This window comes from Oryctolagus cuniculus, chromosome 20 (genome assembly GCF_964237555.1).
Source record: "Oryctolagus cuniculus chromosome 20, mOryCun1.1, whole genome shotgun sequence".
Lineage (NCBI taxonomy): Eukaryota > Metazoa > Chordata > Mammalia > Lagomorpha > Leporidae > Oryctolagus > Oryctolagus cuniculus.
Window position 1 is genome coordinate 47,460,231 of NC_091451.1, and position 22,124 is coordinate 47,482,354.

The 22,124-nt window shown below is 63.1% G+C and overlaps 2 gene segments (V, D, J or C); both read right to left on the minus strand.

The window, feature by feature from the left end:
* Positions 1 to 1,019: 1,019 nt before the first annotated feature.
* Positions 1,020 to 11,313, minus strand: LOC127485760 (Ig alpha chain C region-like). The segment is given in 7 exon segments: positions 1,020 to 1,457; positions 1,636 to 1,936; positions 4,743 to 4,763; positions 9,699 to 9,729; positions 10,172 to 10,572; positions 11,167 to 11,192; positions 11,288 to 11,313. Coding segments are annotated over 7 exon segments (1,201 nt in total).
* Positions 11,314 to 16,451: 5,138 nt separating this feature from the next.
* On the minus strand, positions 16,452 to 18,519 carry LOC127485894 (Ig alpha chain C region-like). The segment is given in 5 exon segments: positions 16,452 to 16,891; positions 17,070 to 17,447; positions 17,578 to 17,880; positions 17,961 to 18,132; positions 18,427 to 18,519. Coding segments are annotated over 5 exon segments (1,341 nt in total).
* Positions 18,520 to 22,124: the final 3,605 nt, after the last annotated feature.

Genomic DNA, 22,124 nt, shown 5'->3' on the forward strand with positions numbered 1-22,124 from the left:
GAGTCCTGGTGCCCGAGGTTCCTACATTGGTCTGGGAGATCCTGGGGTGCGAATAAGAAGCCTGAGGCCTGAGGAGGGGCCTGTGTGGGTGGTCTCTGTCCTGCCCCTCTCTGAGTGTGGTTTGGCTCAGACTCGGGCTCAGGGGGGATTGGAGGGTTGAGTCTGGTGCCCAGCAGGAAGCAGGGCCTGCCTAGGGTGGGCTGTGGAACTGGGCTCTGAGCTGTGCATGGCTGGACATTCAGTGAGGCCGAGAGAGGGCCAGCAGAAGTCTGGGCAGCAGGGCTGGGCCTGGGGAAACTGTCTTTGGCTTGGGCGAGGACTCCCCTTGCCTTCCTGGAGCTGGGTCTGGACTGTGAGCTCCCCTTTAGCTGAGGGGGACGTGTGTGAGCGTGTGTGCCCTGTGAGCACGTGTGCCGTGTGCAGGCCCCAGAGAGCGTGGTGCGGGGTGGGGCCTGCTGTGTGCCCTGTGTGTGTGAGCGCTGTCCTGCACTGCTGGGCAGTGTCTGCCTTGGGCGGACATCTCTTAGGCTGGGAGTCCTGCCTGGTGGCCCTCTTCCCAGGGGTCCCTGCACTCAGCCCCTGTTCCTCCCCCCTCCCTCCCTTGTCCTCTGCACCAGGGCAATGGCTGCATCCCTGCTGCCAGGAACTCCTGGTGGTGTCCACGGCTCTGGGCCCTGACCTGAGCTGTGCCTGCACTGCCTCAGAATCCACCCCAGCTCAGCCTCCCCTCTCACTGCTCCCTCCCAGACACACTCACTCCCTACACACTCATTCCCAGACACACTCACTCTCAGAGATACTCCTAGACAAGCCAACTCCCAGGCACACTCATTCCCAGACATGCTCACTCTCAGGCACCTGTGTTCACACTCACGCTCACATGCACACTCACGGGCACCATGCATGATGTCCCCTCCAGGTGCCCGAGACCCCAGCTCCTAGGATCAGGGGTGCTCCCCCTCCCTGCCCTGTGGCTGCAGCCCCCGAGGAGACAGACAGGCACAATAAACCCGCAGGGCTGCTGTGGGCGAGCACAGAGTTTATTCAGGGCAGGCCAGGGGCTCAGTAGCACACGCCTTCCACGTCTGCCACGACCACAGACACGTTGACGTGGGTGGGTTTACCCGCTTGGCGGTCGATGGTCTTCTGGGTGAAGTGCTCGGCCAGGCCCTCATGGCCCACCACGCAGGAGTAGCTGTCCCCCTGGTTCCAGTCCTCGGCCGACACGCGCAGCAGGCTGGTGACGGCGTAGGTGGTGGGTTCCTGGCCGGGCTCTGGCAGGGGCTTCCACACCAGGAAGCTGTCTTTGGGGACCACCACGCCTTTGTTTGTCCAGTACACCAGCACGTCCTTGGGGCTGAAGCCCCTCACCAGGCAGGTCAGCGTCACCAGCGCGTTGAGGGCCAGCTCTTCTGATGGCGGCGGCAGCAGGTGGACCTGGGGCGGGGTGAGGCTGCCTGGAAGGGGGAGAGTGGGGTCAAGGTGGCGGGGGAGGACTGAGCCCCACTGTCCTGCACGCCGGCCTCAGTTTCCCTCTGTTTTACGGGGAGGGAGCCTCGGAGCCCAGGAGGGGAGGGAGGAGTCAGGCCAGGGTGAGGAGAGCATCCCATTGCCTGGGGGTGGGGGCAGGCCCACCTGTGTCTTTGCTGATGGTGGCTGTCAGGGAGCTGCCCTCTATCTCAGGGTGGGTGACTGTGCAGGTGAACTCTGTCCCCGCATTCCAGGGCTCCGCACAGCCGGGCAGCACACTGGACACACTGTAGCAGCCGCAGGGGTCACGCTGGGGGCTCTGCTGGACCGGTTCGTTCCCGTTTGTGGGCTCCCAGGTGAAGACGGCATCCTTGGGGTCCTTCAGGCCTCTCAGGGTGCAGGTGAGGCTGGCGTCTGAGCCCAGGAGCAGGTCTCTGAGGTCTGGCCGCTGCAGGGACAGGCTGGGCTCCCCGCAGGAGGTGGGGGGGCAGGAGCTGTGGGTATCTGGACATGTGGAAACAGAGAGAGCCACATCTGTCAGTGTGCAGCTCACACATCCTGGCCAGGCTGCCATCCCCCAAGTATTGTCCAGCCCAGCAGCCCACATGCAGCCTCAGGGCCCCCAGCCGCCCTCCTACCTGGGCAGGGCAGGATCAGATATCTGTCCACTTCATTGTGTTCCACGTGGCAGGCCACACATGTAGGACACTCTTCATCTGTCAGGTTCAGTAGGCTACTCGTGGTGTACAGGCCTGAGGTGTCCAACTGGACAGGAGGGAAGGTCACGTTCTCCCCGCTGATGGTCCACTTCACATTCAGAGGGCCCAGGGGGAAGAAGCCCTGGATCAGGCAGCCGACGACCACGGGCTGTCCAGACACAGGACAGGGGAGGCTCAGCGGGAAGAGGATGGGGGTGGTTGCGGGATCTGCAATACAGGACACGCTGTGAGACCGTCGAAGTCACATGGCTGCAACCCCAGAGAGCCCTGGGAGCACGGGACCCTGCCTGCCTCATCCCAGCCGGAACCTGGCCCAGAGAGGGGAAGAGACCAGCCCAGGGTCACACAGCTGCTGGGCCAGGACTGGGGCCGGAAGTGTCCAGCTGGCTCTGCTGCCCTGTGTCTCCAGGCTCCTCGGGGCTGAGCTGCTCAAGCCTGGCTGGCACGGAGCCGTCGAGGGCCCCAGGCTCCCCGGCCTCAGGTCCCCTGGGCAGTGTGCACAGGGTGGGGTGCTGAAGGGAGGAGGGGACAGGCTGGGTGGAGCAGTGAAGCAGGCTGGGCCTGGTGAAGGCCGAGGGGAGGCAGGGGTGGGGTCCAGCTCTGTGCCCAGCTTGCACTGCCCTTGCCAGGGTCCCAGACCCTCGCCCCAGCCCCACGTCTCACACTCACACCCCTCCCCCATGAGCAGCAGTCGCCAGCCCTCCTGGCCACCAGGGCTCCAATGCCAAGGAGCGCTTGTTCCTGGAGCTCTGACCACATGGCCGCCTCCTGCCCAGGACGTCTCTGAGTCCTGCAGGACAGGGGTGACCGACAGCGCCCAGAGGCACAGGCTCCGCCCTAGGAGCACAGGCGCCCCCTACTGCACTAGGGCTCAGGTCTTCAATGGTTTTCATGCCTGGAACCCCACACCTGGGAACCAGCTTAGCCCCAGACACAGACTTTGCACTTCCCCCAGAGGCCTCAGAGATTGCAAGCTCAGCCCACTCAGCCCTCGCTGTCCTGCTCAGCCCTCCTCAGCCCAGCTCAGCTCAACTTAGCCCAGCTTCGTCCACACACGCTATGCTCAGCGGACCGGATCCGTTCAACACTGCCCAGCTCAGCCCAGCTCTGCCCAGCTCAGCCCTGCCAGGCTCATTCCGCCCTGCCCAGCCCAGCCAAGCGCAGGTGTGATCAGCCCAGCCCAGTTCAGTCCTGCTCAGTTCAACTCAGCCCAGCTTAGCCTAGCTCCACCTACTCAGTCTATCCAAGTTCTATCCAGCACAGGTCACCTCAGCCAGCTCACCAGCCCAGCCCAGCTCAGCCCAGTCAGGTCACCTCAGCCCAGCTCAGCCCACCCAGCACAGCTCAGCCCAGCCCAGCCTAGCCCATTTCATCCCAGCCCTGCTCTGCCCAGCTCAGCCCACCCAGCACAGCTCAGATCAGCCCAGCCCAGCCCAGTTCAGCCCAGCCCTGCTCTGCCCAGCTCAGCCCACCCAGCACAGCTGAGCCCAGTCAGGTCACCTCAGCCCAGCCCTGCTCTGCCCAGCTCAGCCCACCCAGCACAGCTCAGCTCAGCCCTGCTCAGCCCACCCAGCACAGCTCAGCTCAGCCCTGCTCAGCCCACCCAGCCCAGGTCAGCTCTCAGCCCTAACCAGGTCAGCTGAGCTCAATTCCACTCAGATCAGCACAACTTACTCCAGCTCAGCTCTTCACAGCCCAGCTAAGATCAGATTAGTCCTGGGCAGCCCAGCCAGGCCTTTCAGGCCAGCCTGCAGGGCTCAGCTGAACGAAGACCAGCTCAGCCCAGATCAGCCCAGCCCAGCCCAGTTCAGTAGGGGGTGGGCGTCCACCAGGTTCCCTACGTCCTCCTCTGCTCGTCTCTGTCCCAGCCCAGCCCATGTCCAGATCAGCCTGCAGGGCTCTTGGCACTGCATCCAGGGACTCGGCTCATCCTGACTGAGCTGGGCTCTGCCGGGCTCAGCCCCCTGTCCCAGCCTCTCCCGGCCAGTGGCTGTGTCCTGCCTGTGGTCGCTGGGCTCCTGGCCGTGGTCCCCCTCTCCCTCCCTTCTTTGGCTGATGCCTGTTCTCCCTCTGCCCCCAGGAGCCTCAGGACCAGCCTGGCTGCGACTGCCCCTGTGCAGAGGGGCAGCATCCCGTGGACCCACCTGTCTGGGCTGCTGGAGGAGCACCGTGGAGGGTCAGGTCTCCCTGGCCAGGCTGCCCTGCACTGCGGGTCCACACTCTGGGCCAGAGCTCCCCATCAACTCCCTCTGCTGCTGGCCCAGAGGGGCCGAGTGGAGTGGGAGCCAGGCCTGGTCCGGGCCCTCCTGGAGCGCTGTGCACCTGCTCTGGCTCTTTGCCCATGGCTGGGCTGGGGCTGGCTGCTGAGTGCAGGCTGGGGAGGCTGCGTGGCTGTGGGTCTGGCCCCACGTTGGGGTCACTCACCACTTCCTGTCCCAGCAGACAGTGCAGCTTGCCCCCTTGTCATGTTTGTCTGTGGTTTGTCTGTGGTGGGGACAGGTGTGTGTGATCTGTGCCCTTGACACCAGGGGCCGTGAGAGATGACGGCTCCACGTGGCCGGCCACAGGACAGGGCTGGGGGCTGATTCGGGAAGGAGAGGCACAAATGGACACAGAGTCTCAGAGACACTGGGACAGGGATGGGGACGGAGAGCTGGGAGTGCTAGCCCAGGCCGAGAGAAGGCCCCATTCATGGGAGGGCCAGGGTCAGGGGACAGGGCTGCCTTTGGGTCTCAGGGTTGGTATAGGGTGGGGATAGCTACTGTCCTGTCAGCCCCAACGACAGCGGGGGTCCTGACTGAAGCCCCCTGCAGTTCCAGCTCTGCCTTCTCCCACTCGGGGTCTCTGGCCTGTGACTGGCAGAGGGTGAGGCTCTTCCTGGCCCTGGCTCCCTGCATCCACCCCAGTCCCCCACCCCATCTCTCTCCAGGCTGCCCTGTCTTAGTTGCTGTCCCGTCAGTGTTGCTGGCCCATGTCTTCTCTCCTTAGGGTTCCGTAGCCACACTCAGGTACCCGCGTGTCCTCACCCAGGGAGGTCTGGGTTTGTCGGGGAGCGGGGAGTGGCAGGTGAGCTGGTAGGGGCTGCACACACCTGCCCAGCTCCACAGGGCCTGGGTTGGCTGGGCTGGGGCCTGGGGGCTTCCCAGAGGTGGGCCCGGCAGTTTCTTGTCAAGTGTGGGTGACCTGAAGCCCCCTGGCCACAGAGGCAGCACGGCGAGCCTGGGAGGTGCAGGGGCCAGGTCAGCAGGCTAGGTTGTGGCGTGGCCCCTGGTCCCGGCAGATGTGCCCTGGCCTGGCCACAGGGAGCTCGGCAGGTGTTGTGACGGCCGCACTCTCAGTGTGGGGACCTCGTGGCCGTGCGTCTTAGGCATTGCTGACGGCTGCAGCAAACACAGCGCAGACGGGCAGGCTTCAGAGAAGGCACTGATTTCTCCCCGTTCTGCAGGCTGGAGCCAGAGTCAGGGCGGGGTCTTCTCCCAGTGTCCACACCTCGGGTGGAGGGGAGGGAGAGAGAGAGATGGAGGGAGAGAGAGAGGGAGAGAGAGGGAGAGAGGGAGAGAGGGAGAGAGGGAGAGAGAGAGGGAGAGAGGGAGAGCGAGCTCACCTGGGTGCCCTCATCTGCACAGAGGGCGATCACTGCAGGTGCCGTCCCCTGGCAGGGAGAGGAGCCAGGTCACGCTGGGTGCTTTTCCTAAGGCAGGGATCCCACTGTGGGCTGCACCCTGGTGACCCCGACACCGCCCGGTGGGATCAGGGTTTGCCGAGTGACACAGTTGGGCCGTCCTCCACAGGGAACAGCCCCTCCACGGCCAGCTCTGCCACGGGAGCACAGGCGCCGGCCCTGGGGGGGACAGGGGCTCTCCCACAACTGCTGGCCTCGTTTGTTTTCGTCTGTCCTCACGGGAGGGCGGCAGAGAGGGAGGAACAGAGAGAGGAAGATCTTCCACCTGCTGGTTGGCTCCCCGAGGCCCACAAGAGCCGGGACTGGGCAGGCGGAAGCCAGGAGCCTGGGTCTGGCTTGTGGGTGGCAGGGCCCAGGAGTGGAGTGGTCACTGCTGCCTCCCAGGTGCAGGTCAGCAGGAAGCTGGAATCGGAGGCGGAGCCAGGCCGTGACCCCAGGTGCTCCCATGTGGGCTGCGGGTGTCCCGAGGCAGCTTCACCTGCTGTGCCACACACCTGTCCCTGCCTGGGCTTTGCCATGACCCAGGACACAGGGCGGGGAGTGGTCTGGGGCAGCTGCAGCCGAGGCTGGACACTGGTCCCGGGGCTGGTCTGGTGGCCTTGTGTCTGGGACCAAAGCAGGCCAGTGTAGAACAAAGACAGTCTCATCTGCTCGGGGTTTGTCTGGGCCGTGACCCCAGAGACGTGGACTCCACACTCGGAGAACTCACACCGTGGTGGCTGTGTCCCTGGCTCGCTGGCCGGGACAGCTCCCCTGAGCCCTCAGGACTGGTGCTGGTGTGGCAGGAGAGGGACTGGGCAGCCTCAGGAAGCGAGGGAGACCCGGGAGCCATTGCAGCCCCGTGGTTTCCATGGCGGGTCGGTGGCCCAGCAGGAGCCCAGGTGGGCAGACCTTGGAGCTGCTCCAGCCAGGCCGGACTCCCTGCCCCTTGCACATTTCTCTCTTTCTCCGCACTGCCTCCTTCCTTCCGTTTCCCCCGAGTTTGAAATCGCAGCTCTTGGGCTCTGGCAGCAGCATTTGAGGTCCCATGGAGCCTTTGTCCGTCCTGTGGGGAGGCTCCGTGCCAGCTCCTCGCAGGCGGGGTCTCAGCTGCAGAGGCTGCACTTCCTGGACACCTGTGCCCGAGACCCTCTTCCAGGTCCCAGAGCCCCAGAGAGGGGCTGGGGTGGGGCGAGCACTCAGCCCGACGCTTCCGTAGGCGTCCACAGGGGTCGTGCTGTGAGGGTGTCGCCGAGTCGTCAGCCGCAGTGGGCGTCCTGAGCTCATCCCTGTGTGTGGAGGACGGGGTCCATGGGCGGGAGGAGCCCTCAGGAAGCAACCTCCCTGGGAAGCAGTGGGCCGGCCTCCTGCAGCTGTGGTGGGGGCAGGGCCCGGGGCAGAAGGTAGGGCTGGAGGCGGGTCCTGCTGTCCTGGCTCGGCCCATGTCCTCGGGGTGGACCCGGGCAGGCCTCAGTCCCTGGCTGCCAGGTGGGACCCTGAGGCAGGGATGTCCTTTGTTGTCTCCTTGGGGCCATTGCTGTCACTGGGCCCCTGTCCTGTGGTCTCAGCACTGCCTGTGCGTGGAGGTGGGTGGGAGTAGGGAGAGAGTCTGTTGGGGGGGACAGAGAGATTTTTCTACATCGGCTTTGATTGGTGGCCTCGCTCAAGGTCACACTTCCATCAGGGTGGTGTAGTTTGAGGGTGTCTGTGCTGCTGCCCTTCCCCTGCTGGTTGCAGCTCTGGGCCCACGGGGTGCCGGGACCCCTGACCCGCAGCCCACAGCGGCGTCCCCGTGACATCCTTCCCCGAGCCTGGAGCTGGTGCTCTGAGCAGAGCGGGGCTTTGGCTGCGGGCCCTGGTGGGGGGGGGGGGGCTGTGCTCGCTCAGCAGGGGTGTGGCGCCCTTGCTCCAGCACAGCTTTTTTTTCTCGTTAAAGATTTATTTATTTGAAGGCAGAATTACAGAGAAGGAGAGAGATCCTGTGTGTGCTGGTTCCCTCCCAGAGGGCTGCAAAGGCTGGGGCTGGGCCAGGCTGTGCCCTTCATCAGCCCTGACACAGGCAGGGGGACGCTGAGGTGCGGTGGCAAGTGCTAGCCCGGGTCCCCGTGGGTCTGCTGTGCTGTGGGTCAGTGCCCCTGGGAGATGGCCTGGCTGAGACGGCCTGACCTGGTGGAAGCCAGCGGGGCCTGGGCTGACCCTGGCGGAAGGCAGGCTGGTCCCGGCTAACCTGAGCTCTTGGCCTTCCTGAAGCCTGGCTGGGGCTGGTGGGTGCCATCCGTGAGACCCTGTCCTGAGGGGTGCGAGGGCCCCATGGTCCCCACGGGGCTGTCCGTCCTTGCCCAGGCCTCGGGGCAATCTGGCCAGGCCTCCGTGGAGGGCCTGAGAACAGGATTCTCAGCGGGGACACCTGGGCTGTGCCTGGGATGACTCAGCCGGCCCAGGGCTATTTCAGGGGTTTCAGCAGGTGCACGGGCACAGGAAGCTTCTGAAGAAGGAGCAACACAGGGGAAAACAACACGACCGCCCGTCCTCCTCGGTCCCACCTGCGCTGCACCCCTGACCCGGGGACCGCAGGCACTGAGTCCACCTCAGGCAGCCCGGGGCCTGGGCTTGTCCCCTCTCCACCCCTGCAACCCCTCAGGGCCTGAGAGGACGGAGTGAGGATGAGGAGTGCGGCCGTGACTGCATCTGCAAGCGGTGCCCGCCGGGGCCTCCCTGAGGGCTGTGGCCTTCCTGCAGGTCACGTCCTAGAGCGGTCAGCACTCAGGGCTCAGCATATGTTCAAAGTCAGAGCCTTAGAGGATGCAGCTCCAGAGGAGTCCTGGTGTGTGAAATGGGACCAGGCCCAGGCTCAGGACCAGGGCTCAGTGACGAGGACCAGGGCTCAGTGAGCAGGACCAGGGCTCAGTGCTCAGGACCAGGTCCATGGCCACTCCAGGGAGGCGTCCTCCTGAGCCCAGGTGAAGCACTGGTCTTGGACTTGAGACTCCTGAGGGCCAGGCCGTGTCTGGGGCACCACGTCCAGTCCATGCTGAAGTCCCTGTGTTGGAGTGGCAGGCGTCTCCCAGGCTGCAGCCACCGTGGCTTCCCTGAGCCATCGTCCAGCAGAGCGAGAACATTCATCTGGGAAGGGTTGAGTGCACCTGGCAGGGGGATGGGGGTTTCAATGCTTCATGGAGGGCTGGGCTCTGGCATGCAGAGCTGGCTTTCCCAGGGGCTCTTGCACGCTTCCCTCCTGCAGAGACAGGGGCAGCTGAGGGTGGGCGGTGTCCTCACCCTTTCCCCTGTCCCAGCCTGGGCCTGGCTCCCGGGAGCCTTGGTGGAATCCTCAGCTCCTGCACCTGGGGATGCTCCCACCCTGACCCAGGGCACCCATGTCCCAGTTCCTGCAGGGACCCTTGTGCCCCTCTATGGCAGCAGCAGTCACCTGTCCTTGGGCCCAGTTCCCCCCTCCCCAGGGCATCCCCACACCTGTGCCTCAGTACTGGGGTCCCTCTTTGCTGCCAGGTGGGCCCCGGATGCTGGTCACGGTCAGAGCTGTGCTGTAGAACAGGCTCAGCAGGAAGAGAGTGAGGAGGGTGACGGTGGTGGGCCACAGGTTGGCGCCGGGGGCCTCCTCCTCCAGGCTGTCCTGTGGCAGATCCAGCACCACACAGGGCAGGGGCTCCTGACAACCTGCAAGACACAGAAGGCCTGCCAGGACCTGACGTGTGGGTGGGCCCTGGGCCCCAGGCCTTCCCTCCCACACCTCCTCAGGGGCTGGGGGTGGAGTGGTGGGGTCTCTATGGGGTCTGAGGGCGAGAGCAGGGTCCATGGGGGGTTGGCCCCTACAAGTGTCTTAGCCCAGCAGGCAGGACAGGAGGCGGGGCAGTGTCCTTGCTGGTCTAGGGAAGGTGTGGCCGGAGCCCTGCTGGCCTGATCTGAGCCATGTGTCAGTGGCTCCTGCCTAAGCCCTGCTCTTGGGCTGACCTTGGCCGGGACCTGGGTCCAGAGAGGACCAGGCACACCTCAAGGGTCTTAGTGTGGGGTCAGTGTGCGCAGGGCGTGAGCAGGGACCATGGTGTGTGCAGATCCTCTGTTCTTCCCCAGGGAATGTGGCTGAGGGATGGCCAGTGAAGGCCCGCAGCACAGAGTAGCAGATGTCCTCAGGTCCTAAGCATTGATCTCTCATCTTAAATTGGAGTTGAACCTTTTCTCATATACTGGCAAATGAATCCTATCTATCAGTAGATTGTGTATCTATTATTCTATCTGATTATGTATCTATCAGTAGATTATGTATCTATCAGTAGATTATGTATCTATCCATCTATCATTTCACACATCTATAAAGCTGGCCCTCATCGTACTGTGCTCCACGTGGCAGGCCACACTGTCATCTGCAGGACACCTGTCAGGTGGTAGGATCAGCTCGCTGCATGCGGTGTATGGGCCTGAAGTGCCAGACTGGGCAGGCGGGAAGTTATAGACGCTCACGTTCTCCCCGCAGTTGTTCCAGTACACTCAGAGGGCCCAGGGGGAAGGAGTCCCGGATCAAGCAGCTGACGACCACGGTCTGTGAATTCCCTTTTGACACAAGCATGGGGAGGCTCAGCGGGAAGAGGCTGGGAGGGGCTGCGTTCTCCGCAACACAGAGCACGCTGGGAGACCACCGCAGGCACGTGGCTGCAACCCCAGAGCGCCCTAGGAGCACAGGACCCCCCGCCTCGTCACAGTCAGAACCTGGCCCAGAGAGGGGGAAAGAGCAGCCCAGGGTCACACAGCAGCTGGGCCAGGACTGGGTCCGGAAGTGTCCATCTGGCTCTGCTGCCCTGTGTCTCCCGGGCTCTTCGGGGCTGAGCTGCTCAAGCTTGGCTGGTACGGAGCCTTTGAAGGCCCCAGGCTCCCCGGCCTCAGGTCCCCTGGGCAGTGTGCACAGGGTGGGGGTGGTGAAGGGTCGGTGTAGAGGACGGGGCTGGCCAGGCCAGAGGAGCCTGGACTTCGTGAGGGCCGTGGGGAGGCAGAGGGTCCACCCAGCTGTGTCCCCACCTTGCAGTACCCCGACAGGGACCCAGACCCTCCTCCCGTCCCAGGAAACCCACACTCAGCTCCCCTCCGCCCATGAGCAGCAGTCGCCAGCCCTCCTGGCCACCAGGACTCCAATGCCAAGGAGCGCTTGTTCCTGGAGCTCTGACCACACGGCCGCCTCCTGCCCAGGACATCTCTGAGTCCTGCAGGACAGGGTGATTGACAGAACCCCAGAGGCACAGGCTCCACCCAGAACTCCCTCTGTTCTCCTGCGTGGGTGCAGGGCCCGAGCACTGAGCCAACACCCACCGTCTTCCCAGGCGCAGAGCAGGGATCTGGGGAGGAAGCGGAGCAGCCGGGGCTGAGCTGGCGCTGACGCGGGGGCTGGTGTGCTCCAGGCCCTGCAGTGCGCTGTCCCCCTGAGCCGCACCTGAGCGCCCGGGGATCCTGTCCCATTGTGTTCTCACCCTGGGTGTCCCCCCCCTCCTCAACAGGCTCCCATGATACCGCCCTGAGCTCTCAGATATCATGTGACAAAGAGCCATGGAGCGCGTGCTCCTCTGGGCCAGGCGCAGTTGAGGGCACGGTGGCCGCCAGGCTCCTGCACCTGTGGCCAAGACCAAATTTCCTCTCTGAAAGGTGAGGGCTCTTCACGGGGTCCACGACGCCTCAGGGTGCACACGTGGGTGTCTCAGGGTGCACACGTGGATGACAATTTAGGGTGAATTTTCAGGGGTACGTGGAGATGATATTTCTGAGTGTAGAGGGGTGGTACTTTAGGGTGTACTTGTTTACAGTTCTTCCTGTTGATGTGGGCTGTATTTTTGGTGTACATATGTGTGTGTGGATTTCATGGTGTATGTGTAGGCTGTATATCATGTAGTACATGTGTGGTATTTTGTGGTGTGTAGGTGTGCTATATTTTGTGGTGTATGTGTGTGTGGTATTACATGGTACATGTCAGCAGTATTTCATGTTGTGTGTGTGTGTGTGTGTGTGATATTTCGTGGTGTACGTGTGTGTGGTATTTCACAGTGTGTGTGTATGGTATTTCGTGGTCCATCCTGGCTGTATTTCGTGGTCTGTATGTGTGTGGTATTTCGTGGTACATGTGGGCTCTATTTCGTGGTGTGTGTGTGTGTGTGTGTAATATTTTGTGGTGTGTGTAGTGATGGTGTTTCGTGGTGCACAGGAAGCACTTGTTCTTTGCCCAGTCTCTGTCCGTGCACACCTAGGTCGAGTCCTGGCTTTTGCTACTGGGGGCAGTGCTGCCAAGAGCAGGGACAGTGCCTCTCCCTGACCTCTGACCTCGTTTCCTCCGGGCAGGGACCTGGGGCCGGGACCAGTTCTAGGCGGATGTTGTAATGGGGTGGCTCTCTCTGTGTTTTCCTCAGCCAGGTGGTCAGCGGTGCACACAGGGGCTGACCTCGTGTGATGGCCTCCTGGCTGTGGCCCTGAGGCCTGGTGGTGCAGCTTCCCTCTGTGTGGAGGCAGCGCCTTCTCCTGCAGGGCTCACTTAACTCTCCCTTCCTGTGTGCGCACCTGTGCCCTTTCTCTCGCTGAATCTCGGCAGAAGCTCCCACGCCCTGTGGCTGAGATTGCACGAGTGGGCGCCTTTGCCCCTGAGATCTGAGGGCTTGCACCCGCTTCCCTCAGCTGGGGCGGCACTGGCTGTGTGGCTGTCCCAGTGGCCGCTGCTGGGCTCAGCTAGGTTCATTCTAGACCGAATTATTCCCATGGTTTCATCCTGATGGGGGCGGAGTTGTTATTTTTAGAAAAGATTTGTTTCTTTATTTGAAAGCCAGAGTTACAGAGACAGAGAGAGGGAGACCAGAGAGCCTGTGGTTGGTTCACTGCCCAGATGGCTGTGATGGCCAGGGATGGGTCAGGCTGAAGCCAAGAACCAGGGGCTTCATCTGTGTCTCTCCCGTGCGTGGCAGGGACCCAGACATTTGGGCCTCCTCTGTGCTCTCCCAGCTGCATAACAGAGAGCTGGGCTGGTACCATGAAATGAACTGGTGCGCACATGAGTTGCTGGCATCCCAGGCAGCGTTTATCACTGTGCCGCAATGCTGGCCCCTGTGTGTTGAAGAGATAGAGATAGATAGAGAGAGAGACTGAGAGAGAGACAGAGAAAAATCATACGTCCATTGATTCACTCCCCCAAAGCTACCTTGGCTGGGACTGGGCCTAAGCAAGCAGGAGCCAGGTCATCATCTGGGTCAGGCAGTGCCGAGTGATCTGAGTGTGGATCAGTGATCACTCCCAGGGTGCGGTTCCCAGGACCTGGGCTCAGGGCTATGGACCAGGGATGGCACCAGGAATCAGTGCTGAGGAGTTGCCCCGAGCTCAGACCAGGATGAATAAGCTGACCTCAGCTCGCTGACCAGTTACAGGGGCAGTGACCTGGAGCTTGGGTTACTGACCAGGGCCACTGCCTGTGTTCAGGACCCAACTCAGGACCTGAAGCAGGGCTCAGCAGTAGCCCCAGGGAGCAGTGGGCAAACGCAGGATCCAGAGTCAGGGGCGGGAGCTGTAACCAGTGACAGGGTCAGGACCAGCAGCAGGGCCCAGGTCCAGGGCTGAGTGAGCAGAACCCGGGCCCAGTGAGCAGAACCAGAGATGAATGACCAGGACCAGGGCTCAGTACACAGGCCCAGGGCTCAGAGATCAGGACTAGGGCCCAATGTACAGACCAGGGCTTAGTTATGAGACCCAGATCCAGTACTCAAGTCCAGAGCTCCATGACAGGACCAGGGCTCAGTAATAAGCACCAGGTCTCAGTGCCAAGGACCAGGGCCCAGTGTGCAGGACCAGTTCCAAGGCCACTTCCAAGGAGGCATCCTCCTGAGCCCTCCCAGGGGAAGCACTGGTCTTGGACTTGAGCCTCCTGCAGGGCCAGGCCATGTGTGGGTCACCGCGTCCAGTCCATGCTGAAGTCCCTGTGGTGGAGTGGCAGTTGTCTCCCAGTCTGAAGTCACGTGGCTTCCCTGAGCCATCGTCCAGCAGAGCGAGAACATTCGTCTGGGAAGGGTTGAGTGCACCTGGCAGGGGGATGGGGGTTTCAATGCTTCATGGAGGGCTGGGCTCTGGCATGCAGAGCTGGCTTTCCCAGGGGCTCCTGCACGCTTCCCTCCTGCAGAGACAGGGGCAGCTGAGGGTGGGCGGTGTCCTCACCCTCTCCCCTGTCCCAGCCTGGGCCTGGCTCCCGGGAGCCTTGGTGGAATCCTCAGATCCTGCACCCAGGGACGCTCCCACCCTGACCCAGGGCACCCATGTCCCAGTTCCTGCAGGGACCCGTGTGCCCCTCTATGGCAGCAGCAGTCATCTGTCCTTGGGCCCGGTTCCCCCCTGCCCAGGGCATCCCCACACCTGTGCCTCAGTACTGGGGTCCCTCTTTGCTGCCAGGTGGACCCCGAATGTTTGTCATGGTCAGAGCTGTGCTGTAGAACAGGCTCAGCAGGAAGAGAGTGAGGAGGGTGACGGTGGTGGGCCACAGGTTGGCGCCGGGGGCCTCCTCCTCCAGGCTGTCCTGTGGCAGATCCAGCACCACACAGGGCAGGGGCTCCTGACAACCTGCAAGACACAGAAGGCCTGCCAGGACGTGAATGTGTGCATGGGGCCTGGGCCCAAGGCCTTCCCTCGCACGCCTTCTCAGGGGGCTGGGGGCAGAGTGGTGGGATCTCCTATGGGGACTGAGGGCGAGAGCAGGGTCCATGGGGGGTTGGCCCCTGCAAGTGTCTTAGCACAGCTGCAGGACAGGAGGCGGGGCAGTGTCCTTGCTGGTCCAGGGAAGGTGTGGCCGGAGCCCTGCTGGCCTGATCTGAGCCACGTACTCAGTGGCTCCTGCCTAAGCCCTGCTCTTGGGCTGGCCTTGGCCGGGACCTGGGTCCAGAGAGGACCAGGCACACCTCAAGGTCTGAGTGTGGGGTCATTGTGCCCAGGGCATGAGCAGGGACCATGGTGTGAGCAGAGCCTCTGTTCTTCCCCAGGGAAGTGGCTGAGGGATCGCCAGCGAAGGCCAGCAGCCAGCAGCCAGCAGAGTGGACCAGACGTCCTAGGTCCTGGCTGATGGATCTGTGTTAATTTGGAGTTGAATCTGTTTGTCCTCTACTTGTATAGCAGTCATATCTATAACTCATCTATAAATAATCTATCAATTATTTATCCATCCATGACTTGACTCCTCTATATAGCTATAATCCATCCATCCATCCACTGATCCATCCATCTACTTGTGCATCAGTCATCCATCCAGCCATCTGTCCGTGTTCCACTACATCTTTGGGTCTTGGGCTAATCTGTCTGCTCTCCATGATGATTCTCCCCCTTTCTCTCTTTCTTAGGAAGCTGCCTATTTGGCTCAGTTCCTGGTCCCATGGGGTGGCTGGGGTACTTGTGTGAGTACCATTTCCCCACCTGGCCTGTTCCTCTCCCTGTAACTCTTTTGGATGCCACCCTCTGGGGAGAGAAGTGGCTGTGTGTGGGATCCTCTTCACCTGGGCACTGACAAGGGAGGTTGCCAGAGCCAGAGTCCCTGGGAGGCCCCAAGGGTGTCTGAGGCAGGAGCAGAGGCCCCGTGCCCTGGGAGTCCTGGTGCCTAGTTTCCTACACTGGTCTGGAACTGTTCAGGGGCTCCTGGGGTGTGAATCAGAAGCCCAAGCTCTGAGGAGGGGCCTGTGTCAGTGGTCTCTGTCCTGTCCCTCTCTGCCTGTGGTTTGGCTCAGACTTGGGCTTTGAGAGGATTGGAGGGTTTATTCTGTTGGCCCAGCAGTGAGCAGGGCCTGCCTAGTTTGGGCTGTGCAAATGATCCTTGAGCTGTGTATTCCTGGACTTTCAGGGAGGCCCAGAGCGGGCAAGCAGGGGCCTGGGCAGCAGGGCTGGGCCTAGGAAAACCATCTGGGGCTTGGATGGGGACTCCCCTTGCTTTCCTGGAGCTGGGTCTGGGCTGTGAGCTCTCCTGCAGCTGAGGGGGACATGTGTAAGCGTGTGTGCCCTGTGAGCATGTGTGCTGTGTGCAGGCCCCAGAGAGCGTGGTGCGGGGTGGGGCCTGCTGTGTGCCCTGTGTGTGTCAGCGCTGTCCTGCACTGCTGGGTGGTGTCCGCCTGGGGCAGACCTCTGCTGGTCTGGGGGGGCCTGACTGGTGCCCCTCTTCCCAGGGGTCCCTGCACCCAGCCCCTGTTCCTCCCCCTCCCTCCCTCCCTCGTCCTCTGCACCAGGGCAATGGCTGCATCCCTGCCGCCCAGGAACTCCTGGTGGTGTCCACGGCTCTGGGTGCGACCTGAGCTGTGCCTGCACTGCCTCAGAATCCACCCCAGCTCAGCCTCCCCTCTCACTGCTCCCTCCCAGACACACTCACTCCCAGACACACTCACTCCCTACACACTCACTCCCAGGCACACTCATTCCCAGACACACTCACTCCCGCAGGCACCTGTGCTCACACTCACACTCACATGCACACTCACGGGCACCATGCATGATGTCCCCTCCAGGTATCCGAGGCCCCTACTTTAGGACCAGGGGTGCTCCCCCTCTCCGCACTGTGGCTGCAGCCCCTGAGGAGACAGACAGGCACAATGAACCCGCAGGGCTGCTGGGGGCGAGCACGGAGTTTATTCAGGGCAGGGCCATGGGGCTCAGTAGCACACGGCTTCCACGTCTGCCACGACCACAGACACGTTGACTTGGGTGGGTTTACCCGCCAGGCGGTCGATGGTCTTCTGGGTGAAGTGCTCGGCCAGGCCCTCATGGCCCACCACGCAGGTGTAGCTTTCATTCTGGTTCCAGTCCTCGGCCGGCACGCGCAGCAGGCTGGTGACGGCGTAGGTGGTGGGGTCCTGGCCAGGCTCAGGCAGGGGCTTCCACACCAGGTATCTGTCTTTGGGGACCGCCACGCCTTTGTTCGTCCAGTAAACCAGCACATCCTTGGGGCTGAAGCCCCGCACCAGGCAGGTCAGCGTCACCAGCGCGTTGAGGGCCAGCTCTTCTGACGGCGGCGGCAGCAGGTGGACCTGGGGCGCGATGACGACACCTGAAAGGGGCAAAGTGGGGTCAGGGCCACAGGAGAGGACTGAGCCCCACTGTCCTGCACACCGGCCTCAGTTTCCCTCTGTGAGCCGGGGAGTGTACCTCAGAGCCCAGGAGGGGAGGGAGGAGTCAGGCCAGGGTGAGGAGAGTAGCCCATTGCCTGGGGGTGGGGGTAGGCCCACCTGTGTCTTTGCTGATTATGTCTGTTAGGGAGCCGCCCTCTATCTCAGGGTGGGTGACTGTGCAGTTGAACTTTGTCCCCGCATTCCAGGCCGCCGCACAGCCGGGCAGCACGCTGGACACACTGTAGCAGCCGCAGTGGTCAAGCTTGGGACTCAGCTGGACGGGTTCGTTCCCGTTTGTGGGCTCCCAGGTGAAGACGGCGCCCTCGGGGTCCAACAGGCCTCTCAGGGTGCAGGTGAGGCTGGCGTTCGAGTTCAGCAGCAGGTCCCCGAGGTCTGGCCGCTGCAGGGACAGGCTGGGCTCCCCGCAGGAGGGGGTGGGGCCGGATGTGGTGGCTGTGGTTGGAGTTGTAGGACTAGGAGTTGGCGGTTGGCATTCTGATGAAACAGAGAAGATGGAGTGTCAGTGCCCTTCCTTCATCCCTGTGTAGGCTGTCCTCTGTTCCAGCTCAGTGGTCCAGCCCCGCAGCCCACTCTGCAGCCTCAGGGCCCCCCAGCCGCCTCTGACCTGGGTAGAGCACAGTCAAATCCTGGCCCTCGTCATAGTGCTCCACGTGGCAGACCACATTGTCATCCTCAGGACACTGCTCCGGTGTTAGGCTCAGCAGGCTGCACGTGGTGTACGGGCCTGAAGTGCCAGACGGGACGGGCGGGAAAGTCACGTTCTTCCCGCTGGCGTTCCAGCTCACACTCAGAGGGCCCCGGGGGAAGAAGCCCCGGATCAGGCAGCCGGCGACAATGGTCGCTGAAGTGTCTTTCAGTACACACCCGGGGCAGGTCAGCGGGAAGATGATCGGGGGGGTTGCAGGCACTGCAATACAGGACACACTGTGAGACTTTTGCAGCCACGAGACTGCTACCCCAGAGTGCCCTGGGAGCACAGGGCCCCACCTGCCTCATCTCGCCAGAAGCTGGTCCAGAGAGGGGAGGAGACCAGCCCAGGGTCAAACAGCGGCTGGGCCAGGACCAGGGCCAGAAGTGTCCAGCTGACTCCTGCTGCCCTGTGTCTCCCAGGCTCCTCTAGACTGTGCTTGGCTGGCACTGAGCCATCGCAGGCCCCAGGCTCTCAGGGCCTTAGGCTTCTTTGGGCAGTGTACACAGGTTGGGGTGCTGAAGGGTGGGTGTAGAGGAAGGGCCTGGCCAGGCCGGAGGAGCATGGGCTTGGTGAGGGCTTTGGGGAGCCAGGGGGTCCACCCAGCTCTGTGCCCACCTTGCACTTTCTTTGTCAGGGTCCCAGACCCTCGTCCTGGCCCCACAGTTCCCACACTCACACCCCTCCCCCATGAGCAGCAGTCGCCAGCCCTCCTGGCCACCAGGGCTCCCAATGCCAAGGAGCGCTTGTTCCTGGAGCTCTGACCACACTGCCGCCTCCTGCCCAGGACATCTCTGAGTCCTGCAGGACAGAGGTGACCGACAGCGCCCAGAGGCACAGGCTCCGCCCTAGGAACATAGGCCTTCTTTGGCTGCACTGTGTGCTCTGGGCTTGACCACTGTCACTCCAGAAACCTTGAACCTCAGCAAGTAGCTCAGCCTCAGATACATACTTGGCAGTTCCCAGAGAGTCCAGAAGACACTGTTCACATCAACCAGTCCGGCCCAGCTCAAGTCCAGCTTAGTCCAGCTTAGTCCAGCACAGCCCAGCTCAGCCCAGCTCAGCTCAGCCCGGGTCAGCCTAGCCCAAGTCACGTCGCCTTAGCACAGCTCAGCAAGCTAAGTTTGGCCCAGCTTAGTCCATACAAGGCAAGGTCAGCTCTGCTCAGCCCAGTCCAGCCCAGCTAAGCTTGGTCTATACAAGCTCAGCCCCGTGTAGCCCAGGTCACTTCAGCCTAGCCCAGGTCGGCTCTGCTCAGCCCAGTCCAGCCCACCACAGCACAGCCCAGTCCCGCCCAGTCCAGCCTAAGTCAGCTCAGCTCAGCTCAGCCCATCAAAGTCAACCTCAGATCCACCCAGCCCATTCCAGCCCAGCTCAGTGCAGGCTTGCTTAGCTTGCTCAGCTCAGCCCAGCTCAGCCCAGCATAACTCAGCTCAGGTCAGACCAGGTCAGCCCAGGACAACTCAGTCCAGTCCAGCTCAGCTCAGCCCAGCCAAGCCCAGCACAGCCCAGCCCAGCTCAGCTTAACCCAGCCCAGCCCAGTTCAGCTCAGCTCAGCCCAGCCCAGCTCAGCCCAGCCCAGCTCAGCTCTGCTCAGCCCAGCTCAGATCAGCCCAGCTCAGCCCAGCCGGCTAAGTTCAGCCCAGCCCAGCCCAGCTCAGGCCAGCTAAGTTCAGCTCAGCCCAGCTCAGCTCAGCCCAACTCAGCCCAGCCCAGCCCTTCCCAGCTCAGCTCAGGTCAGCCCAAGTCAGCCCAGCCTAGCCCAGCCCAGCTCAGCCCTGCTCAGCCCAGCTCTGCCCAGCCCAGCCGAGCTCAGCTCAGCTCAGCCCATCAAAGCCCAGCTCAGCTCAGCCCTGGTCAGACCGGTTCAGACCAGCTCAGCCCAGCCTAACCCAGCCCAGCCCAGCTCAACCCATCCCAGCTGAGCCCAGCCCAGCCCAGCCCAGCCCAGCCCAGCCCAGCCCAGCTCAACCCAGCCCAGCTCAGCTCAGGTCAGCCCAGCCCTGCCCTGCCTAGCACAGCTCAGCCAAGCCAAACCCAGCCAAGCCCAACCCAGCCCAGCCCAGCTCAGCCCAGCCCAGCCCAGCCCAGCACAACTCAGCTCAGGTCAGCCCAGCCCAGCTCAGCCCAGCCCAGCCCAGCTCAGCCCAGCTCAACCCAGCCCAGCTCTGCCCAGCTCAGCCCAGCTCAGCCCAGGCCAGCTCAGCACAGGTCAGCCCAGCCCAGCTCTGCCCAGCTGAGCCCAGCATAGCCCAGCTCAGCGCAGCTCAACCCATCAAGCCAAGGTCAGCTCAGCCCAGCTCAGCTCAGCTCAGCCCAGCCCAGCTCAGCACAGGTCAGCCCAGCCCAGCTCTGCCCAGCTGAGCCCAGCCTAGCCCAGCTCAGCCCAGCTCAACCCAGCCCAGCTCAGCTCAGGTCAGCCCAGCCCAGCTCAGCCAAGCTCAGCTCAGCCCTGCAAAGCACAGCTCCTTTCAGCCCAGCTCAGCCCATCAAAGCCAAGGTCAGCTCAGCCCAGGATAGCCCAGTCCAGCTCTGCTCATCCCAGCTCAGTTCAGCTGAGCTCAGCCTAGCTCAGCCCAGCCCAGCTCAGCCTGGTTCAGCCCAGCTCAGCCCAGCTCAGCCCAGCCAAGCCCAGCCCAGTCCAGCCCAATTGACCCAGCTCTGCCCAGCCGAGCTCAGCCAGCTCAACCCAGCTCAGCTCTGCCCAGCTGAGCCCAGCCCAGCTCAGCCCAGCTCAGCTCAGCCCAGCTCACCTCAGCACAGGTCAGCTCAGCCTAGCTCAGCCCAGCTCAGCCCATCAAAGCCAAGGTCAGCTCAGCCCAGGTCAGCCCAGCCCAGGTCAGCTCAGCCCATCAAAGCCAAGGTCAGCTCAGCCCAGGTCAGCCTGGTTCAGCCCAGCTCAGCCCAGCTCAGCCCAACTCAGCCCAGCCCAGCTCAGCCCAGCTCAGCTCAGCCCAGCCCAGCTCAGCCCAGCTCAGCTCAGTCCAGCCCAGCTAAGCCCAGCTCAGCCCAGCTCAGCCCAGCCCAGCTATGCCCAGCTCAGCCCAGCTCAGCTCAGCACAGCTCAGCCCAGCTCAGCTCAGCTCTGCCCAGCCCAGCTCAGCTCAGTCCAGCCAGCCATGCCCAGCTCAGCCCAGCTCAGCACAGCCCAGCTCAGCCCAGCTCAGCTCAGCACAGCTCAGCTCAGCCCATCAAAGCCCAGCTCAGCCCAGCCCAGCTCAGCTCAGTCCAGCCCAGCTCTGCCTAGCTCAGCCTAGCTCAGCCCAGCTCAGCTCTGCCCAGCCCAGCTCAGCTCAGCTCAGCCCAGCTCAGCCCATCAAAGCCCAGCCCAGCTCAGCCTGGTTCAGCCCAGCCCAGACCAGCACAGCCCAGCTCAGCCCAGCTCAGCTGAGCCCAGCCCAGACCAGCCCAGCTCAGACCAGCTCACACCAGTCCAGCTCAGCCTGGTTCAGCCTAGCTCAGCCCAGCACAGCCCAGCTCAGCCCAGCTCAGCTGAGCCCAGCCCAGACCAGCCCAGCTCAGACCAGCTCACACCAGTCCAGCTCAGCCCAGCCCAGGTCAGCCCAGCCCAGCTCAGCCCAGCCCAGCTCAGCCCAGGTCAGCCCAGCCCAGCTCAGTCCAGCTCAGCTCAGCCCAGCTCAGCCCAGCTCAGCCCAGCTCAGCTTGGCCCTGCCTAGCATAGCCAAGGTCACCTAGCCCAGGTCAGCCCAGGCCAGCTCAGCTCAGCTCAGCCCATCAAAGCCCAGCTCAGCTCAGCCCTGGTCAGTCCGGTTCAGCCCAGCTCAGCCAAGCCTAACCCAGCTCAGCCCAGCTCAACCCAGCCCAGCTCTGCCCAGCTGAGCCCAGCCTAGCTCAGCCTAGCCCAGCCCAGCCCAGCCCAGCTCAACCCAGCCCAGCTCTGCCCATTTGAGCCCAGCCTAACCCAGCCCAGCCCAGCCCAGCCCAGCTCAACCCAGCCCAGATCAGCTCAGGTCAGCCCAGCCCTGCCCTGCCTAGCACAGCTCAGCCAAGCCAAACCCAGCCAAGCCCAACCCAGCCCAGCCCAGCTCAGCCCAGCCCAGCCCAGCCCAGCCCAGCTCAGCCCAGCCCAGCCCAGCTAAGCCCACCTCAGCTCAGCTCAGCCCAGCACAGCCCAGCCCAGCCCAGCCCAGCTCAGCCCTGCTCAGCCCAGGCCAGGTCAGCCCAGCTCAGGTCAGCCCAGCCCAGCTCTGCCCAGCTTAGCTCACCCCATCTCAGTCCATCAAGCCAAGGTCAGCTCAGCCCAGCTCAGCCCAGCCCAGCTCAGCACAGGTCAGCCCAGCCCAGACAGCCCAGCTGAGCCCAGCCTAGCCCAGCTCAGCCCAGCTCAACCCAGCCCAGCTCAGCTCAGGTCAGCCCAGCCCAGCTCTGCCCAGCTTAGCTCACCCCATCTCAGTCCATCAAGCCAAGGTCAGCTCAGCCCAGCCCAGCTCAGCACAGGTCAG